This window comes from Aquila chrysaetos, chromosome 3 (genome assembly GCF_900496995.4).
Source record: "Aquila chrysaetos chrysaetos chromosome 3, bAquChr1.4, whole genome shotgun sequence".
In the NCBI taxonomy this organism is placed as follows: Eukaryota; Metazoa; Chordata; class Aves; order Accipitriformes; family Accipitridae; genus Aquila; species Aquila chrysaetos.
In genome coordinates this window covers 60222031-60245234 of record NC_044006.1, presented here as the reverse complement: position 1 = coordinate 60245234, position 23204 = coordinate 60222031, and the positions used below count along the sequence as shown (strand labels likewise).

General features: G+C 40.1%; 1 protein-coding gene across 2 annotated transcripts in view; it reads right to left on the bottom strand.

Annotated features, from left to right (window-relative positions):
- GPR158 (G protein-coupled receptor 158) overlaps positions 1-23204 on the bottom strand; it is a 211747-nt gene that overhangs the window by 10743 nt on the left and 177800 nt on the right. For both annotated transcript variants that reach the window (XM_030009953.2, XM_030009954.2), the window contains exons 7-8: positions 13134-13372; positions 2251-2389 (exon numbers count right to left, since the gene is read on the bottom strand). In XM_030009953.2, coding sequence (XP_029865813.1) covers positions 2251-2389; positions 13134-13372 — 378 coding nt within the window. The remainder of the gene's footprint in view (positions 1-2250; positions 2390-13133; positions 13373-23204) is intronic.

Genomic DNA, 23204 nt, shown 5'->3' with positions numbered 1-23204 from the left:
CTGATGCCCACCAGATTTGGCTAACCCTTAACAGCTCCAATCCTCAAATTCTGTGAAGGCTTTTTGCTTGTTTTATGCATGAAACCATGACTGATTAAGGTATCCACGCCATACCACTGAAAGCAAAATAGCATTTGTAGTAGCCATTCAGACCTAGCAGAGATGGGGTTTCTATCTGAATGAGATTTTTTCCATATAAATTTTGTTTTTCTCAGTAATACAAGAGAAAGAGCAATGCAGGAATTTAATGCTATGCTGATCTGAAGACAATCAAGAATCCTCTGTTTCTGAAATGGGAATAATACCTTGAAAGGAAAACAAAATGCAAACAGTTCAAGGTTTTATTTAGTGCTCACATCAATCTTATATGAGCTTTGGGAGTTTTCAGACTGGATGGCTGCCTTGTAATAGTGGGTGTCCTTCAAGGCTCCAGTGCTTTCTACTTCATGACAACTCAGATATGTCATATAAATCTGAGTCTTCCACTTCCACTCTTTCAGTTACATCCAGAACTTGGCAGGGAAGACAGAAGCAAAAAAAAAGTAAGGAAATGTGAACTTCAAAGAGACTGGATTAAGACTTGTATACACAGAAATGCACATAATCTCAGAAGGGATCATGTATTTCCAGTCCATTTTATTCATTCCTATCCATAAACAGTACATGATATTTCTTCAACAAACCAGCATGTATCAGAGAGAGGGAAAAGAATCAATACAAAATGTACATTCTTTTTTAAAAAGAAGGAAGAACAAAATCAGCAGACCTTAGGCTGAAGGAACAGGATCCTCACTAGGATAAACTGAAAGACCTAACCCTTTTGTGTCTCCTTCATAAGGCATGTATTAAAATGCCACATTTTCCCCTTTCCCCCTCTCTTTAATCCAAGATTACTTTCATCCTGTCCTAGTGCTAAAAGAAACTTGCAGCCCACATAATAGCTCTCCTAATGCACTGAACTGTATCTTCTAACGTGCCCCAAAATATGGTTTAGGAACATTAATTAATGGGGGGAAATTTTGACTGAGAGGCTATCATATTGGTTATAATCAATTTGAAAGTATTGTAACTGAATTTTTTGTCTATCAGGAATGAAAAGACAAATGCTTCCATCAAATACAGATTTTAAACATTTTTGCAGATGTTTGTGTTAGGGAGTAAAGAAGAAGATTTTGAGAGTATGTGGATATTGAGATATGGGGTTAGGAGAAGGTGAAGGAAACAAAAAGTTGCAAGCCTGAAAAGTGCTTTATAATACTTCATAACAATGAATATAGAACTTTATAACAATGATAGGGAAAAAGAGCACCTGGAAGGAATAGAGATGAAAGATTTGCTTTGCTGATGTTTACTCAGAAAAAATGATGCCTCATGGAAGCTAACATCAAGAAGGCAGAGAGAAATGTGAGTTTCAAGAGACAGACCAAGGAACAGAGAAGAGTATTTGAAAACTGTCAATGGAGCGATGTAGAAAAAAAAAATCTTAGTAGATATGGTCTGTCAGGAGTTCAAGGAAGGCATAAGAATGTCATAAGAAAGTCATAAGAATCTCTTGCAGCATGAGATGAAATTCATGCTATCTTGCTATTTTGAATTTTCTAGGACCAATTCATTTTTACAGGATACTCTGTAGGAAAGGCATATATAGTAATTTTCATGTAGCTCTGGCAAAGACCTTTATTTATTTGTTACTATTGTAATAATTTACAAGTATGAAATGTAGAGCTCATTATAAACTTTATAAGAAACACATGCTTTATATTACTGTTACAGAATCATATGCATAAGAATTTTTTATGTCAGCATATAAAACAGTATGCTTCATGCACAAACCAGTACAATTATCTTAACATACAGCTGCACCTTGCCAGTCTGTTATACACCAGGAAAAGTCATGTAAACCAACATTCTTACCTGCTGTTTTTTTAGGGATACAAACCAGTGAGCCGTATGCAGATGACTGAAGACAGACAGTAGTTTTGCTATATCTGATTTATCATACATACTGAACTTTGATTCAAGAACGTATCAGCTAGCTATACTGAAAAACCCCCTAATTATACAATTACCAAGTTGTACATATTCTTGAATCCTACGGGAACAGTTTTAAGTTTAGCAATCACTTAATTTGCAGAATTAAATATTTATGAGACCTTCCATTATGCATCCTACCCCAGTCACCCATTTTAAGTTGCACCATATGAAACCTGAAAGATAAATAGTTAATTACTAGATCTACAGATCACTTGCCTAATTGTATGGAATATAGCAGAGATAATGAGCTCATTGTGAACTGCAACAGCCATATAACGTGGCTCATGAAATGCTGATGGGACTGTCCGCACTGCATAGCAGAGATAAACACCCCACAAGAGGAATAAAAATTCAGCTGTGAGAAGAACAAAAAGAAATAATTTGCAATTAGTTTTATGTATGAAAAAGGAAGGAAATTTGAAGTACTATAGTATCTTCTGTATGTGTGAGTATCTATGCAAAGACAGTATACACTCATGCATGTATATATGTACACACGTAGCCATTCAAAGTCTTTCAGATATTGTCACTGCACATGATACACTTGTTTTTCATTTTACACACTTCTTTTTTCCAGATGAGGAGCTTTTGCATTCATGGTGTTTGAGTTTTTCAACTGACAAACTTTAAGACAATGTCTAATAATGTCTTGCTTGTTTTTCAAATTGGTACTACAGAAGTTTGACATCACTTAAAATAACAAGTATTTTTATTTGTAGCTCTGGTTCTTGTTATAGAGGCAGATACCACTGCTACTATTAGACTACAAGTTTTTAAAATATCAGTTTCATTTCAAAGGTTTATAACTCAGATATAACAATATATTTTGGGTTAAAAAAAACTTCCTCTGTTCATGATAGTTAATTCTGCTGGTGCCCATAATATGATGAGTCATTTCTGAGGGCCTAATGTAATTATAACAAATGATGTGTTTCTCTCAGTTAGGAGAAAAATGAGTAAAGGAAGAAAAGAGGAGTAAAGGGTCAGGATCAGTTTAAACTATCCTGTTAGATCTTACGCATCTGCACCCAGCAGTACTCTGACTTCAGTTTCCAGTGGACAGTCTGCTGTGACATCATTTTGCTTTTGATACAAATGAAATAATTTCATACCCATCTTGAAAAACCTCTCCTTCCAAAACTGCTCCCCCCCCCCAGTGCTGCCACACAGAGCTGGTGCCTGTGCCTCTTCCCTTGCAGACTGGATTGACGATGGCTGGAAGTGGTTGAACCTATCCAGCAATGTACAATTCCATGACAGACCCCTGCAATGCTGGCACTGATCCGGACCAGCTTCAGAAACTGAGTGTGATACCATTGTTATACACTGCTTTTGCCTTGTGGGTTTTTTGCAGTAAAAACTGCAAATGTAGTATAATAGAAAATGAGTTCTTCGTCATGCTTATTTTTGCCAATACATGTTACTATACTGTAATTAGAACTGGTGATCAGTGACATCACCCTATGGTAGTGATCAGCAAATCATTACTGGTCTGGTTTGGATAAGGACACAAATGCTTGTGAACCCTGCCATTAGCAACAGATTGAAATAACACGTGCATGTTTCTTACTTTTATCAAAAATAGATGGCCTAGCTTTAAAACCATCGTTTTATGTAGGAACATATCCTACCTAAACCCATCAGTTTTACCAGTTACGTTAAAACAAACATCTAAAAAGACATAGTCCACACATGCTGCTATTTTTGTGTTCTTCCTCACCAAAATCCCAACAATAATAAACATTTTAAGTTCAATAGTTTGACTTGGGACCTTACTGAGTGTCAATATGAAAAAAGTATGGTATGAATCTTCTGAGACTACGTGTCCCACCCTGGTTTTGAGCTCTACAAAAACATGTATGCAAGTGTCTTTCCCACATCCCCCATACACTCACCACTTGGGCAAACTGGCTGCTACTTCCATTTCATTCCTAGATAATTAGCTATGCTACCAGTGAAGTCTATTACTCTGGTTTCTTAAAAACACCTACACAGGAATCACCTGCCAAGCCATCTTGCTTCTGAAGTCTTCTCTGAGCAAGTGAAATACAAATTTTACTTCAATGAAGTAAGATTAAAGGCTGCTTTACAAATGTTAGCAGTTTTGTTTTTTCTCTTTAAGTTCTCTTGACTCGCATATGCAGAATCATGGCACTGAAATGTATTGCTCTTCAAAGCACTGACATTTATTGCTTTAATTGTTCCGTACTGATTTAGAAGAAATTGAAAAGGAGAAAATGGTTAGAATTAGGTTGCTAAAGCCAAATCACTAGATCTTACTGTCCTATGTTCTGTGGAAACTCTTCTTATTAAGTTCAGCAGGTATTCCCCAGAACATGCCAGAGAGCCTATTTCCTCTCATTTTGCCTTTCATCCAAAGTCCCCCTGCAGTGAAAAACCCAACATTAGCAGCAGAGCCTGAACAGATGAGCTAACTGTGAAATAACAGGCATACTCCACAAAACTACCCATGGTCCATTCTTCCTTCTCCTCCTCAACTGAAGAGAGAAGAGCCCCAAGTCTCTTACTGATTGAAAAGATCAGTTACAAGTGCTAACAGAGGCTGAAAGTTTGAAAAAGTTTGGCTTTGAAAGGGATGAAAATACATGTATAAAACTGCATGTGCTGAAGGTATTCCTACTTAAACTAAAGATTGTGGGCCAAATTTTGCTTATTTTTACAAGAAAAAAAATCTGTTCTAAAGTTTGAACATTTACATGAATTAGTTTTCTTTTTGTATACAGACTCATACACAGGTATACTCATATACAGGTATCTCAGAGAGCAAATGAAAGTGAAAAAGCCACAGCTCCATAGTAAAAACCGGTTTCAATGAGCTGGGGTAAATAGGAGTGAAGGTAGCATTTGATCTCCAGGATCTGATTAATTCTGAAAATTCTACAGTATCCAGTTTCACAATCATATTTACAAGGAGTTCCTAAGACAACATGAGGAGACTTCAAAGTATTAATATACTGGAGCATAACAGTAGTTTGCATCATTTAATGCATAATGCTTTTATAAAAGCTTTACATTTAGAGCAGAGTCCACAGATAATAATTAGTGTGACATCTGGTATGCAACACAAATAGGGACTAGCTTTTAAAACACAAGGTAAAATAACAGAGTTCCTATATTGCGAAGCCCAACGTTGCAATAATTTCATTAGCAATAACAAACAAAACAGACTGATAGAAAACCAATTTATTATCTAAACCACTAATTACACGGCTTAAATGTATCATGTAGAAGCTGTGCTTGAGGGGGGAAATCAAGTTCATATAATTAGCAACAGACTATTAGTGCAATTTGTAACAAAAATCTGAAGGTGTTATAACATTTTGCTGTACTGCTTTTCTATATGGCCTTTCTGGTTTCTCAATATAAAATACGGTGACATATTAATGTATTTATTACACCAGTAAAAAACACAGATATAACTAATTTAAAATAGACAGATTAGACAGACAGACAGACAGGTAGATAGATAATGGAGCACATCTGGCTACCATGCTGCAAGGTTCTTATGTACCACTCATCTCCGAGGCCTTATTAGTTCTGTCTATGGCACACTAGTGACTGTTTTTGTGCCAAATATCTTTAATGATTAAAATCTGTGAGATGTGATATGAAATTTCTATATGGCTTGCTGAATAATTTTCCACTAAAATCCTGGTGTAGAAGAGTGACTTCCTGACCACTAAAGGAATATCTTTGTATGTTGCAAACCTGCCAAGACCAAACTCAAAGCTCAAAACACATGACCTTGTTCCTTTAGGTATGATTTATCATAAGGTTTATAAATTAGTCCATTTTACATATTACGCACAAGAACAAGAAATGACTTCTATTCCCCTTCTGAGCAATGATGGAAATTCCTAGGAGAGAGGGCTGTCAACAGCTATCTGGACAGAAAATGTGAAGTCAAAAAAATAAAGCATAAAAGAGCTCTGAATTAACTTGCAGTAGCTACTCTATAACAATCCAAACCAGGCATTAAGATTTCCGGTGCAAATCTCTGATAGATAAGAGAGTAAGAAAAGGCACAATTGCTTTAAAGGCATAAATGGATCTAGATATGAATGGAAGATAAGAGATGAAAAGGTAATGTGACCTCAATATGTCATGTGCACAAATTAATTAATCTTTAAATATCTCTCTTCCTAGTCACTACCTATTCCTTATCCACATAACCTTTTATCTGGTCTTTGCACTATCTAATCAACCTACTTAGTTATATTCTTTGCTGCAGCCGGAACTTGCTCTCTTTTGCATATATAATCATCAGTTAACTATATCATTTCTTAAGAGACCAGACTCATTTGATGCATGTGACAGAGCAGTTCCAGAGATAAATCAAGGTTGGCTACTGAAGTAAGCTCTGTAATTTGTTGCAAATGACATTTAGATGTCTAGTGAATGAGAGAAAAGACTGCAGGGGAAAAAAGTGGTCTTGTGCACATGCGCAACTGAACTCTAACTTTGTCTGTACCTCAACCTCCTGTGCATGTGAAAGAAGTCCCCACTCAAGCCAAACTTTGCAGAGATGATCACAGAGAGCATTTCTCTTGCTATTTGGGTGCCAACTTTGGCATTTTTGCTGCAATTTGCAGCAGAACTAAGCACACAGGGCTGTTTTTGTAGCCAGTGAGAACATACATAACATGTTATATATAGATTTGACTAAGCTCTGTAACTGAGCCAAAGGCATTGCAAAATGGGTACCCAGATTAAATGGGCCATATAACCCTAATCTTATTGTGCCTCAGCTCTGGCTGTGTAAAATGGGGATAATGCCACCCTGTCACTGCAAGATGACAGTGGAAATAAATTTACCCATACTTGAGAAGAGCTTAAATCCTAAACAGTGAGTTTCCTTTCTGCCATGGTTGGGAAAGGAAAGTGAGTTATTTCAGGCTGTCCCGGTTGCTTCTCAGCCCTCCTATCCTGCCAGGAATGCCTTTCTCTTGTGCTTCTTCAGGCCAGCCTCTCGGTGGAGATGGCTGTGGGCTAGAGCTGCTGAAAGGAGCTCCCTGGAGCCAGGATACCCATTCCTGTGCTCGCTTGCACTCTGCTGTCCATAAAGCTACCTGCAAAAAGAAGACACCCCTGCAGGATTAAAGCCCATTTTCATGACTGCTTAAAAAGCACCATCATAGGCCAAGCACAGGCCACTGCTCTCCAGAGACGGTGGGTGACATACTCTGCATCCTTTCCTTACACTAACAAGGGAAAGCCCATTACAGCTGCGACTTGACTAAGTTCATTTGGTATTCTGAACTTTGCACTGTTGGCAGAACAGTACCGTTCCAACAGTTACACCATTTTTTCATTAGGTTTTGGACACGAATTACTGATTACAGCTCTACTTGCATCCATAACACAGCTACAGCAACACATCCACTTCTCCATCACACTTCATTTCATCAGACTGATGTCTACATTTTAAATCCCCTTTACTGAATCGAAGTGAGCTACAGATCTGGAAGCATGGCTCTTCCATCCATTCATTCACTCAGGATGCCAGCTGGAGCTGAGCATGCACCATTTTAAAATAGGAAAAAAATTGTGTCCTCGATTGCTCCTGTGTTGCCAGCCAGCGCAGTCTCTTTCTGCTTCACTGTGTCCAATCTCCTACCTGGAGAGCTGCACCATATCATAGGAGAAGTTTTTTTCTTCAACTGACAGGATTTTCTTATATTTCAATGAACTGTGATTACATGTATAAGTCTTTAGTGTTGAGTTATTCCTAGAAAATTATAAATTACCAGATGTTTATCTGTCTCTCTCACCATATCTCAGCATTGTTTTAATTAGCTAGGCACAGCAAGACAGAGACCTATGTATGAAGAAAGAATTAATGGTGCCAAATCCTGACTTTTTTTTCTACCAGAACTTCCATGGCCTGTAGCTGCAAGGCTGAGAAAGAAGAGCAGGGGTCCGTGGGCTGGTGGGGGCACAGCACATTCCGTCCCCCACACAGCCACAAGACTGCCTTGCAGGTCCACTCAAAGTAACGCAAGGGACATGCTGACCCATGGTCTGTGGGCCCCATGGCTTGAGGGTGAGCTAGAGATGGCTTTTGCTGGCAATGGAGACATATCCACTGACTTGAGCAAGAGCAACATGCCTAGGAGTCTCACTGCATGAAAGATATGCCCATGCTCAGGTCTACAATCTCTAGGAACATCCCTCATTTCTCCACTTCTCTTAGCCCTTATACTCATGTATTTTATTCCTTCCTCTATACAGATGTGCTGTCCTGCCTCATTCCTTCCACAGCCTACTGTTGTTATTAAAGTCAGCTGGCCACTCTTCTGTCTCCCTGTGTGCCATTATCCTCTTTGCTTGTGTGTGGATGAAAGAGGTAGAACGGGATCAGAAAGATCTACCAACAGCAGCTGAACACAAACTGAGTGTGGGACCTCTTCTCTCACGTCTTAAAGAGGATGCAAGCAAATGCCAATGGTATCCAAAGTACTTGGAGGGCTGGAAAGACTTGGAGCAGTACAAGAAGTGGATTCCAAAAAGGGTGGTGCAAAGACAAGAGGAAGTCAGAGCATCTTCCAGCCTCTCCCAAAGCCATCTCCTCTGGCAGGTGGCTTGCAGAAGCATCTGAATATGGCATTTACCAATACAGAAACATGTGGCTAAGGCAACCCAAATGTGGTTTCCTTAGCAGAAATACTTTGTAGAAATGGTGCCTAAATAAAGGCTACAGGATTTCACCTGTGATGTAACAGATACCAAGAAAAAGCAATATTACTGCAGGGGGTAATGCAACCCAAACTGTTCAACCTGACGGTTCCAGCACCACTCATCATCTTTGTTGCTCTTCCCCATACCTTTTCCAGATTTATCACATCCTAGAGATGAGGGACATAAACCGCACGGTGATGGTGATGAGGACTGTGAGAGGTGTACGTGGTGGCAGGAGTAGTGGGTTACAAGCAGGAAAGGGACAGAGCTGAAGGCTCCTTTGTAAAACAGGATTCTTTTCCTATTTCTGCTGCAAACAGTTTATACAGCCCTGGTCTTATCACCTAGAGTAAGCTTTTCACAAGTGATCACTATTTTTACATGATACATTTTCTGAGTATCTAATGTGAGAACTGAAGGCAGATTGTCATCAGTGCTGAATTCTAACAAGTGCCTCCTGGTTGTGTTTTCCCCACAGAGGAGGCTATAAACAGCACTCTGAAAAACCAGTCCCTAGATGTCTCAAGACAGACACTCAAAATGGATAGCTACTGTTGACAATTTTGGCTTTAATCTTTGTACATCGATGCTAAGGAGAACATGGCTTAAAAACGCCCATTTGGAAATGAACAGTTCTTTATTCACTGCATGCTCTGAACAACACACCCGGAATATGGCATAGGGCCACATCAAATGGGGATAACAAAAAGAAATAATAATCACTCATTCACTGAATGCAGCAGAGGGTCTGTAGAAAATTTAATAAAGGGCCTCATAAGGCTGTATTACAATGCCCTAGCTCAAAACTGTACAGGCAGTCTTAATGCCCAATCTGTCAGAGCCTGTCCTGGCAACTCATGCCCTCTTTAGATGCAAAGATTATATATGTTAAATATCAACAAATGAACAGTGGGAGGGAGTTCTTTTGGGAACAGCCTGAAATACTCACTTTGTTGCTTTTCCTGGCTGAGGGCATGCAGTAATCATGATGCAGCCTTGTGTTTTAAATCCTCTTGAAGCCCAAGACCCAAAGCATGACCCACCAATTAGTGGGCTATGGCAGCAGCTCAGGCCAGCTGCATGGGAGCAGCACAGCTCCTGCCGCCGGGAACCAAACAGGTGCTGGGGAAAAATACCTCCCTGTGCTTAGTTAATACCTGTCATTTGCTTCTGGTTTAAATGAAACATTGAAAACCATAAATGGAATGCATGGGGGCATTTTTAAAAACTACTGCTCAGATCCTATCCATGATGGGTGAAACCCTGGCCCTGCTGAAATCAGGAACATTCATCTGCCAAGATTTCACCTCTGCTTTTTATTTGTGTTTGTGCATGCATGTTTATCTCTCTGCCTGCCTTTCTCTCCTGCCTGGGGCTTTGTTCATTAAACTTACTATTGCTTTTTTTTCTCTAGTTTCTGGGAAGTTCTTTTAAATCCTGTGCTGCTATCCGTTTCACTTATAGGATTTTTCCCTTAGGATAAAGAATAATAGTTTGATTTGTGACACTGTGAGCCCTTAGGTACCAAAAGTTTATCACTTGGTTTTTTTTCTAACTTGGAATCTGGCTGTGACAGGTAGAGGTATAGAATATATTCAGGCCATAGGAAAAAGGCTTTGTGGGTGAGTATTTTCAAGCCCTCAGGTATTTCTGTAAAATCTCAGATTGTCAACCACAATGCCATGGCTTGTCAGTGAGACAGATGCCCCAACCTTGACAGTGATGCAGAAATGAACACAAAGGAAATAAAAGAATATAGGCAAGTAACAAATAAGCTACCCACAAGTATCCAACCTCAAAGAAAATGCATACTAACTTACATTATGTTATGTAGACAAAATAAGATTTACTGAATGCTAGTTTTTCTCATCAGCGTATCACAGAGTACAGAGGCAATACTAGAAATGGTGACAACCTTTGTGTCTAGGTCCCTACATCTCTCACAGAGCATCCTCTTAAACTTAATGGAAATGTAAATATAAAACATTCACTGCAATAAAAGTCTCCGGAGATAGAGCCTAAGTAGCATGATTAGTATGGAAAATGCTTCATAAATCCTAACTCCAATAATCTCTGGTAGCATAAAGGATTCATCTCATTACGACTTTCTAACAGAGCCTTGTTAATTCTCACTTCACTAATCTGCGACCTTGAAAGTTCCCTCTCTGCACTTCAGTAAAGCATTGACAGCCGAGTGAAACAGGAAGGTATTCTAGCAAGGGCTACAGGTGACAGAATATATTCCAAAACACTCACTAGTTTTATATAAAATACTGTGCCTGACTACATTAAATAACAAGCCTTTCATAAATTATCATCTGTCATTTTTATTTTAGCATTTTAAATCAAATATCATAATCTATCAATTAATTTATCACATAGAATCTTTTGAAAGGCTGCTCTCAGTCAGTTATAGGAATAAAAGGTGTTCTGCATTACGGGTGTTTCTCCTGACATACCCCTTGAGATGAAGTATCTAATTTTGGACTAGTTTCTACTCGCTGTAAGCTTTTCAGACTGCTATTACCAACAAAAATCTTGAAGTGCGTATACACACACATACACACACCTATATATATATAAACATATATATATATATATAGACACATACATGTTAGTACAGACTTGTAGGCATACATCTCCTGGTACCACTAACATGGCTGCATAGTTTACTGAAGACTTGCACAAACATAACTCTGTTTATAAGGTAGTTTGGGTAAGAAGGCAAAATGACAGAACATAAGAAATTCTGCCCAATTTTGTTCAGGCTCAAGAGCTAGCTTTGCCTCTACTGCCCTTGAGTGTATTTTGAAAAACATTAAAAACCCCTCTAAATGTAAATATACCTTAAAAATGATCCTTGTTTTTCCCAACACTAGGCAGACAGCAACTTAGGCAATTTATTACCAAAAAGGTACTATTGATCATAATTAGGTATTAAGAGCTGAGTTTTTAATCACTACACTGCCACAGCTATAAAATCCAGAGAATAAAAACATTTTTTTACCATTATGCAACAACCACCACTATCAAAGTTTTATTAAAACTTCACTGTATTACTGGCTGTGAAATGCAGTAAAATTCTGATGCAAAATACGTTAGTGCAGATGACATCATCAAGTGTTCCACATGTATAATTCTCTTTTTTTATTGATTTTACAACATCTCTGGTGATAGTGCTATTCCATTACTGCACAGTATAGTTATATTTTATCAGTACACCCCTCCAAAAGGGCACAAATCGAGATGCATTTCAAAACGTACTCCTCTCTGCATAGTTCACCAGTGAGCATATTGACACATGGGGTACCAGTGTGCCTGACTACCTCCAAGATCTTACACAAAGGAGAGAAGGGCAGAGCACAGAGCTGTGTGAGCTGTGTAATGCACAGAGGTGCACAGAGCACCTTAGAGCCATTGAAAGTCCTTGGTGAAGCTGGCGGCAGCGTTTTGCCCTTTAAAACTGCTGTGCATTACCATGAGCTGGCTTTCTGTACACCACTCTCAGAGAAAACACTCCTCATACCCCCAGGCTGCTTCTATCCATCTCGTCTGCACTCTCATGTGGACCAGCCACCATTACCTCTCCCTAAACCTCAGCAGCAGGGCTGTGTCAGTGGGATGTCCATGGGGGAAGCAGGGAAAGGGCAGAGAGGTAAGAACTTATTTCAGATTTCAAAACACTGATATATTTGAGATAGTAGGTGGCACACCTGGGCTGTACTAGAAACAACAGCTCTAGGTGCAGAAGCACCGAAGCTGTCTGGCCATTAGGAGGAAGCACATTATACTATATAACTGAAACCTGGCATGGGGAATCTAATGTTTGTTATTTTTTGTCATTTTTTTCCTTGATATGAGTTCTGCAGGGTGTCATTTTTCAGCTCCTGCCTATCCCAAGCACTGAGAGCACATCTAACAAATACATTAAGCTGAGACGTTTGATGTGCATTTCCCATTACTTTGATACTAATTTCTTTAAGGTTATGAACAAGTGGTCTTGCAAGTTCTTTCCCTCCTCACACATGAGAGCTCTGCTCAGTTCTGTGGTGCAGAAGCAAAAAGCCTCCACTAATCTAGCCACAATTTCTCACTTTAGTAGTGTAGAAGAGCTAGATACCTTCTGCCTTCAAAGATGAAATTTCTTCAGCACCCATCGCTTTGTTACTACAATCCAAGTTATAAACCTTTGAAAGTGATAAAAGTCTCAGTATATTTTAATTATGTTTTACTTCTCAGCCCATTTAAAAACCATATATACTGATATTTTATTTCCCCAGAAGCTTTTCACATGATATTAGGCAGTCTGACAAAACTTTAAGATATTCTAAAAGAAGAAAAATGAAAAGGCAACCAACCTTTATTTTAGAAATTAAAGATAAGCTAGAAAATGAACATACCAACAGCCATCATGTAATCCCAGCGGTCTATGAGGCACATATTGAAGATCAGGTGGTCAGATGTTTGCCCTTGGCCAATGAGTGGAATGTTTCTCTCCAAATTTTGGGTTATTGCAGAAGTCCAGCCAACGAGGAACCAAAAGACTATCAGGAGAATAACAGCCAGCATCCTCATCACTCGCCCACCTGTCATGTATGGAATACGCTGAGCAGTTCGGGACAGGAATACCTTCAAAACCCTGAGAAATTCAGACAGTGCAGAATTAAGAAAAGCACTAGCAGTGTCACAGGAATTAGATTTTCATTTTATTTCACTATCAGATTATTAAAACAAATTATCAACATTCTTTCCCCGACAATATGTACAAGAGTGAAATTTGAAACATTATTACTTTCATATTCATCGTATTTAAATGAAACTGATTGCTGCCCAGAGAGTGCTACACAACAATAGTAGAAAATATTAGCTATGCTTATGTTAGAGACATGCATTCACATGCTGTGTTGTCAAGCTGTTTTGTACCTTCCAGCTCCCAGTGGAAGACTTCTGTCTTTGGAAAAGGGAAGGTAATTTCCATAAAATAGCAACCACGTGTGTGAGATTTCATTTCATTTTGATGCTGGCTGTCTGCTCACCCCAATGGTGCTATTTCCAGAGAAAAAATTAGCACTTCTTGGATATTTTTCCCATTGAGTTTGATGCTTCCGAGACAATAACCTACTCCTCATAGAAATAACTGTGGAAGGCACTTTGCTAATTAAGTGGTTTCTGAATTGTTTAGAGGCAACAACATGTTTTCTGAGATGGGACAGAAGCATCGTAAGAAAAGCCATATCATATGTCAGGCACATATACCATGTAACAGCCACTGAACATGTAACACTCACTTTAAAAATATTTGCACTTACTATTAGGATAGGTTTACTCCTGCCAAGAACTGTTCAAGGAAATATCACCTGCATTTTCTACCCATCATCACCTGCTAAAGCAGAAAAAGGTCCTGCTGGGAGCATTAGGGCAACCAAAATTTGAGGAAATTGTCTCGGGAAGAGAGAGTAGTAGCACAGAATATCCCATTGCAGTGCTCTGCCTTGACCCTGCCAAGCTACCAAGGCTGGGCAGTGAGGAAAGGCTATCAGAGAAGTCTTCCTGTACCCAAACCTTCAGAAGTGGATGGGCTGAAGTTTAAATGCTGTTTTAGAGATTGGGGGGAGGAGCCTTTCAAAGTGAAGAGGTGAGCTGTTTCAGTGATTTTGTCCTCAAAACCACAGTGGTTCCTGATTCCTAAGCACGAGCATGTCCAGTGAATACTCTTGATATCCAAGAAGGGACAAATTATCACTGAGGTTTAGGGAACTTGCATTTTTTCAGAAAGTTGGGTTTTTAAATGCCCTTGTCATCTCTCAAGTCCTTTCAGCGTACCAAGCACCAAGCCACTTTCCAAGTTGTTCCATGGCCAGGCCCGCCTTTTCAGCAAAAAAACCCCACACTCCAGATTAATATTTATGCTTGTATTTGTCTAAGAGAAGGCAGAAGCAACTGGCATTGCCTCTCAAACAAATAACAGAGCAGTGTCTTTTAAGGCAGAAGCACAAAAGCTTTTCCACATCCATAAAAATGAATCATCGTTTGACTACAAACACAGCCTTCACAGTGTGCATTAGGTGAAGTCAGAGATCTGAATATGTTCAACATTATTCAGCTGTTTCCCTCCCAACAGTTACTCCGCAGGGAGTCACAGTTCTTGATCTTTCCATGTTTGATAGATGTTCTGCTCTCCCTTTACAGATGCTAAGTGTTTTATGTTGGAAGCAGCTTCCCAAAGACTTCAGGCAGGATAGACAGAAAAGTCCACAGAGGCAAGGCAAGCGACTTCCCTCCGCATTGCTCAGCTGCAGCACTATTGTTCCAGGGCAGCACTGGTAAATCCTCATTTTTAGAACACTAAAAATCAGTAAGTGAAGGCTTTCCTCCTCCCTGTTGTGAATGCCCATCAATACTTTGCTTCTTTGAAGGGAAGGAAAAGGTATTCTTTTTGTAGCGAACTGGAAAACACTGTCTTTTCACAGCTATAGTTTGCCGTTTGAGAAAAAACTCATCATACATGTTTATGAAGGTTTAAGAATTAGAGGAAATCATACAAACCAGTTGAGAACTACTAGAAACTTTCCTTTGCATTCTGGCTCTCCAAAGTAATTTTTTTCTCATTCTACTGAAAGCCAACATGTGAGCCTTTTCTGGGCGTAACAAGGCAGGACCCTTTACATTTTTTCCAGTATTAGCTCATTAACTGCTGACTGTGAGACAGCTTTCTAAGGGAGAGGGGTGGGCTGCTGTTACATTATTGATCTAAGCACAGCGAAACAAGTAACAGTTTGCAGTACAGCAGTCAAACCCCCTCCAATATGGATCAAACCACATTTCTTTTTTTCTCCTCTTTTTCCCAAAAATAAGCATCCACCACCACCACCATTTCTACCTTGGACATGTAGGCCTACATGTAACCCAACCTTCACACTTTCTTTTTTCAAAAATTCTTTTTCTGAGAAGCTGTAAGGAAAGCTGGGTTAGATTTGTAGTGTTGAAAATCTCCTTTCCAGAGGCTGTGGCATAAAAGTACTCAACCAGAACACGAGCTCCAGAGTTGCAATTCCTTCATCTTCCTGACGCAACGTGAATCTAGACCTGCATTGCTCACCACATCAACACTGGCTGATGGGCTCCATCTCCTCTCATCTTCTATGTATTACTGAACATGTATCAAAGCAGAGACAAGTGCCCAGGAACCTCCCCTCCCAAGAGCATGCCTACTCACCAGGCTGGAGGGTCATTCTCCTTCCCTGTACCTCTGACTCATATACTATCAAAGTTCACCATAAAAAAGTTGAATTGCTGCAATACGAGACCAAATTGCCTCAGCAAACACATACTGTCTGATGACTGGTACCCTCCATCAGAAAACTGGGAGTTCTTGATTCAAATCCCTGCCCTGACTTCTGGGTAGACAATGCTCAGTCCTCCTTTTCCGCACTGTTCTCTATCTATGTATTGGGTTGAACTAGCTATTGAGCAAATGGGAGAGTTTTCTCACAGGGAGGTAAGAAGTGGATCTGGTGGGCTGCATCTATACTATGAAATTAAATATGCCCAGGGTTGTCCCTGGCACTGATGCCAACCAGCACAGAACAGCCAGCATCCACACTATTATCCTCCAACACAGGGCGGCTGCATGCAAACTGCCCACTGCAAGGGCCTGTGCCAACTCCTGAACCATGCTGGGAAACGGCTTGGGAGCATTCAGGTTAGCATGGGCCAAGAGCAGGGCAGGGACTGCTAAAACAATTCAGCAGGACAGAGGATGGAGTTCCAGTGCCCAGGAATGTTCTCTGGTGCTACTTAATTTATGAATATAGATGTAGCCCTGGATTCAAATCCCTGAGCAAATTAATGTTTAATTATGAGTATCAAGTAAGGCAATGTCAACTGTAAAGCCTCCTCATCCTGCCCTACCTACCCCCAAAATGCCTGGTAGCGCCAGGCAGTGCCCTGGTAGAAGCTTAGGGCACTGTTTGAGATGCACAGCTTCTGCTCTAAGGCAGAAGAAGAAACTTAACCATCTCCCTCAGCATCTTCCAGCTCTTCTCCCAGCTAAAACCATTCAGCATATGCAATCCACTTTTATGTGCTGTTGTCGAATAATCAAACCCTCATTTTCAGTGACATGTCATCAGGCAGATCAGACAGAACACTGCAATGTGCTCTACCTGCTTTGCTGGAAGACACAGCTGCCTTCAAGCAAAGCTTTGACCTACAGACTGCTACAGGCAGCATGAAAGCTGATATGCAATAGCCATCCTTTTTACAGAGTAAACAGAAGGCACAGTTCAGGCTGAATGAACTGCCTGGAGACTACTGCAGGTAACTCCCAACTCTGCTGGCTGCACTGTCAAGTCTGGGGAGAATTAAGCTCTATGGTCTGAGGGTTTTTTGGGGGGGCCTGGCTCCATATAAATGGACAAGGAGAGGGCTTGGTTGCAAATACTGAGAGCTGAGGGCCAAGGGAAGCCCCGTAGCCAGGAAGAGAAGTGATGCTGCAAGTGGATCCAAAGCAGAGGGACAGAGCATGCTGGTTCACGGGACTGGCTGGGATCACCAGCTTGGAAACAGCAAGCGAAGCACGTGTCTGCTGCTGTAGAAGTTACATCCTGAGAAGTAATGTGTAACCTTAGAAAAGCAATAAAACCATACCAAATTTTCATGTCATATCAATAATCTGTCCTGCGAACAGAAAACATGTCCCCCAAACTATCAGCTGACTGCGTAAGTAGCAGAAACAACATGTGAAGGATCCTGCTTTGACAGCAATGACGTGGCATGGTTTGTTTATTTTTTATTTCTAGCATCTGTCATTTTGTGGCTCTACTGAGTCATCCTGTCAAACTGTTCTGTTCCAGACTGATGATTTTTATTGTGATACGAAAGCTACATCAGAAAGATAACGGGTCAAGCTCTTATGAAGTATATTGCCCTCCGATGGTGCAGGGATTATGTCTTATTTGCTTTTTCCAGAGTAACAGTGAACATGCCACTAGTTACTTTGCATTTGTAAACTGATGTGATTCTACTAAAAGTGAAAAGGTACTGATGGCACATGTATGGCACCATATCAATACAAAAGAGAGCCTACACTTCACACTTGACACACAGGCGCACACACATACACAAATACTGAGTGCAGGTTTTATTTCCACATCAGGGAAGATGACTGAAGAAAGAACATCAACACTTAAGGCCCAAGACCTCACAAATCATATTTAGATGCACTCATACTACCAGTTACTGGCTCTCTGCTGGAAAGGATAAAACCCAACTGAGAGACAGAAATGAACAGCTTTCTAAACCACAACCCAGCTGAAAGTCTCCAAATTAGTCATTGTCAACTTTACAAGTGATTTCTTAAGACCTCACATAGAACAGAACTAAGTCCAGCACTGAAGAAGATACTCACTGAAATCAGGATGTTCTTTTGCTTTATTGAGTCTGATCATCTTTGACCTGGGCAAACCTGGGCTGAGAGCCGTGCCATGTCAACAGCATGACAACGGCATGGCAAGACCAGCATCATACACATCATGTCCTGTCCAGTGAAAAAGTACAACAACTAGAAAAAGAAGTTCTGGCAATTATTTGGGTGTATGAATACTCCTGAGAGTCCCCATCCTCTATGTAGCCAGCAAACTTGGCCACATATCACTGATAGCCATCAAAATATCTCAACTCCTTCGCACCACACTTGCAATAAGTCAAAGTGTAGATAAGAGGATATCTCCCACATTTTCCATTTCAGGAAAGAATTTTGTAATAGACCATTGCCATGAAAGGCAACAAATTCTTAGAAGAATTGACTAACCCTTCCAAATGCACTGGATTTTGTCATTGGTAACAGAGCACAAGCTGGCTGAAGGCTAGTCTGCACAGGAGAGCACTAATGGTATCATAAGCTTGCTAGATAGTTACAAGGTAAACCCTAGGTACCAATGGTACTGGAAACACGGGGAGGGAGATTGTGCTGCAGGATTGTTTCCTCTGTACTGGAAGCATGCAGGGCTTCAAATCTTCACCTGGGGGTCTGTGGTTAATAAATGGTAATATTCATATCTGAGGATATCCTGACAGTACATTAACAAATTATGATGAGATAATCTTGTGTACTGAGTGATCAGGGAAACAGTGGTGCCCTTTTTCCTTAACAAATTGTATTTACTTTCAAAAATGTGATTCTGAAAGTACAGTTTCCTTGATATCTTCCCTAAGGTTTTAAAGTGATTTTCTATTGTGGAAAACCAATGTAATACAAATTTATCAGATGTATGGTTAGAAAAGCAAGCTGTGAAGAGGAGTTAAAAAATGTGTTTTACCTCAGTGTCTGGTTAAAAACCACCATTTGTAAACAAAGACACACGGGTCATGACTTTGTGCTAACCTACTCCATACAGCAGTTTCCTAGATTAGTTTTAATACCACATGTATAAAGGTAATTCTACAGTCCTTAAATGAAAGTTCCCCTTCTGGATCAATGTATAGGAGATAAACTGTGCTGCCGTAATTTCCAAGAGTTCGAGCAGATGGAGGAAGGTGGGACGGAAATCACATGCAGTTCAAGGGAAGGCTCTGGGTATCGGAAGGCAACAGGAGTCTAATAGTTTCCCATCACAATCAGAACCACTCACTCATTCCCATGTGAGCAGCACTGGACTCTCAGTCTCATGCATATTTAGTAACATGGAAAGAGTCTAAGAATATGACTTGCTTTGATGAAAACGTATTGATTTGAAGTAGCTTTTGTCTGTCAATCTGTAGGTAAGCCTGGAATGAATGAACAAAATTATTTGTTATTTCTTTAAATGTAGCCTAGATTCTGATATTTTTCATGCTGTACCTATGCTTTATTTTCTCCTTTCACCTGCAAATCTAAATTCCCACCTGAGAAAAGCTCAATTTCCTAGTGGACTATAGATCAAAAAGCTTTCTCTGCCTGCAGCCAGTTCCAAGGACTGTAGCTGGAGTCTTTTGACAGACCAGCTGAGGTTTGCTTTTCCCCAGTGCCTCCTCACTCCCCAGCTCACTGCCCTGCTGCCCGCATCTGTTCCGGCTGCCTGCTAGCTCCCATTGCAGGAGACACTGAAACTGTGTGCATGTGTGTTGCTTTTTGAAGTGCTTATGTTCACATCACCGTATCATCCAGGTAGGTCTTATGTGAAATGGCCATTCCTCAACCGGATTTGTCCATCCTGGGTGTGTGCTGCTGGACGTACCAAGCACTGGGGAGCTGAGAGGTAAGAAGGCTCAACAAGGGGACCTGCCATGTCACCTAAACTAGGTTTCAGTGATGCAGACCAAGTCTCCTTATTTATGAAATCCTCATCTGCTTTGTGCTAATTATCTCTTCTAATAAACCACTTACTGCACTAATACCCCCGTGAATCCTGCTGAGATTAGCAGAACTACAGAGTGTCAATGAAACATCTGACCCTCTGCTGTCAAACTCCTGAGCAGGCAGAGCTCTTACAGAGCACACCGTGACTATGTAAACCATCAAATAAAACACCCATCAATCTGTCCCCAGGCAACTAGCAGTGACATGTCTCCTGTTTGTTAACTATTCGGGTTTAAGGCTACATCACACAGTTGCTTCGGTGGCACCAAAATCAAGAGCTCACTACCACAGAATCCTATGTGAGATTCCTAAAATTCTAAAAATTCTGGGTCCTTGGGATAGGCACAAAGCCATCTCTTTCTGGGTCTGCTACTGAATGGTTAACATAGCCACTTCAATAATTTCCTCCTGATAGCTATGTTTAAATAACTACATCCCTCACTTGGTAAAAATGAGGTCAGCTCCTCAGACATTTTTCTCCATAAGCAAACCAATCTTGCTGAGCTCTTTTCTTCATTCAAATTTGCGGTGGTTTTGTGGCAGAAACCTAATTCATAGATCCTTAAGATTCCTGCCACTAGTAGTTTAGATTGAAGATTATAAATCCTTCAGCCCATACAAGCTTTGGCTAAGCTAATTATTTGCTTCTTAAAAATCATCAGGTGGTTATTATCTTTTTGTAAATCTAAAGCCATTCAGTTCTTTACCCTTATCAAAGACTTTCAGAACAGGCAATACAAAAGACCTCAAGGTCACTATTTATGGGGAAGCTTACACTGTGAAAATAGATGCAAGAACTCCCTCCTGGTAATCCTTTCCTACAATAGGTCGAGAACATTTCCAAGGCTTTCATTACAAAATTTGCTTCATGGAGCGCTCTGGAGTTGAACGTACAAAAGCCAACTCCCCTCCTGATCCTGGCTCACAACGTTTCATTTAACAAAGGCTGATGAGTAAAACCAGCCGGGATGACACAAAATCTCCTCCTTGTTAGTGCTGCTCCATACAGGCATCCTCTCCCACTGAAAACATTCACAGGCAATTTCAACAACCTTTTCAAACGTCAGAGGCATTTTCTAGTGATCAGCAATAAGGTAGCTTGGTCAAAACCTTATGCCAAAGCTTGTATTTTTGTTCTCAAAATAATCGTACTACAGATAGGGAAAGTCTTGCCGTGGATATAGCCCAAATCCAGGCCAAAATAGATTTGGGAGTGGCTATGTATCCTGATATAGAAAGATTTTCTTTCCTTTCTTCTCCCCCTTAGTTCACTGGCAAGCATTGTACTTCTGATCAGAGAATGATAAGCCTCACTTAAAAAAGACAGTACCTTTTAATGTGGCCAGAAAACCAAAATACCTCCTTCTTTTTAAGCTAAAAGACAGCAGTTATTCTGATCCATTTGCATGATGTGACAAGTTGCAGCTTTAAGAAAAACAATACATGTGAAATTTTCAACAGGACCTTAAGATTTAGAAATCCATAGTAGCTGCACTACATGTTTCACCAGTTTTAAAAATTTAAGTTATTAGATTAATTTATTAAGGTACAATATAAGAAGAATGCAAGGCTTTTCTCTGGATCAAAAAGCAGTGAACAAAAATTTAGTGGACTTGAGTGAATTACAACTCACTCTGCTAGCTGTTGTTTATTGTGAGGACTGAACTATACATCCATACCATATTTACAGACCACTATACTTTGCTTTTTGAGAAATGGCACTAAACAGTAGTCAGCAACTGAAGGAAAACAACATAACCATAATTTCACAGATAAATGTCTTAATGTTCATAGATGAATGCTTCATTGTTTTCCCCTTTGTATCCCACTACACGTGGTTAATATGATATTGTAACTGTTAGTTCACAAGTGCTACACTGTGGATTGAACAAGATAAAAAGATTTCACTAAAAAGATCTCATTAATTTACTTATTTTTTATCTCTAATTACACAGCAAGTTTCTATACTAAAGCAGCATAAAACGAAATGTGCTGTTACGTGATCTCTTTTGTCTAGTTAGCTGCTTTAACAACTTAAAAACTATTAAAGGTGTTCTTATAATAATATCATACAATTCTGCTACTGAATTTTCTAGAGCAGGATCTGAGATCCTACAGCTTGTAGGCCAGATGCAGCTCTTCACTTCATTTCACCCAGGCCGGGCAGTTACTAGCTGACATCCCTGGGAGCCCATTAATGCACAGGCCAGTACAGGTGTTTGCACAGTGTCCATGGCCCCAGCAGCGAGAAGGTTCCCCATCCCTGCTGTAAAGGAACAAAGCCGTTCATTTACAAGATCTAATCACAGAGTTTGAGTTTGGGTTTGTCATCACAGGAGCTTCAGTGACCAAATCATTTGTCTGAATACTCCACTTGTAGAAGATGAAAAGCAGAACAAAACTCATTTCTCCTTAGGAGTTGAATTGTGTTTTCCTTACACAGTTTCTCATGCTGATGAGATTTTCTTGAGGATCTTCAAACTCCACGTGACATCTGGTATTGGCTATATTTGTAAGATACTAAAGATACAATTCTTTAAGAAATGATGGGGTCGGTAGACTTCTTTGACAGAAGTGAAATTGCCCTGTCTGTCAATGGACTGCTGAGCAAGCTCAGGAAGGGATCTGGGAGATATCAGTGGGTGACAGTAGGAGATGTGGAGCAGATCCAAGAGCCTGGAAATAAAATTCCCAAGAACCAGAGGAGACTGTGGAGAGCTTGATGTAACTTCAAAATTCATTAAGCTGGATCAAATCAAGACCTGCTCTGCAAGGGCATAGTGCACAAGTGAAGAATTAGGCACAAACACTGTTATTTCTGGTCTGATATATCTAGTTGCCTTGTGTTTTTTCCATTAAAAAAATCAGTCACCTTGACTGGTCAAACAGATGCCTAATTTTCTGAGTTTTCTCTTTCCCTTTTTGAAGGAGGTTCCTGCAGGACAAGGTGCATACAGCTCAAAGCTGTTGCTGACCGTGGGTCTAGCCGCACTGTCAGAGGACACTCAAGAGAAGTATTTTTCAAATTAAACCGGTTTAAATATATTGCCTTGAAAAAATCCCAGTGAAAAGAAAGAAACCAGGAGAAGTACTGTATCTGTGAAGCACTCACTAAAGCACTACGCACAAAATC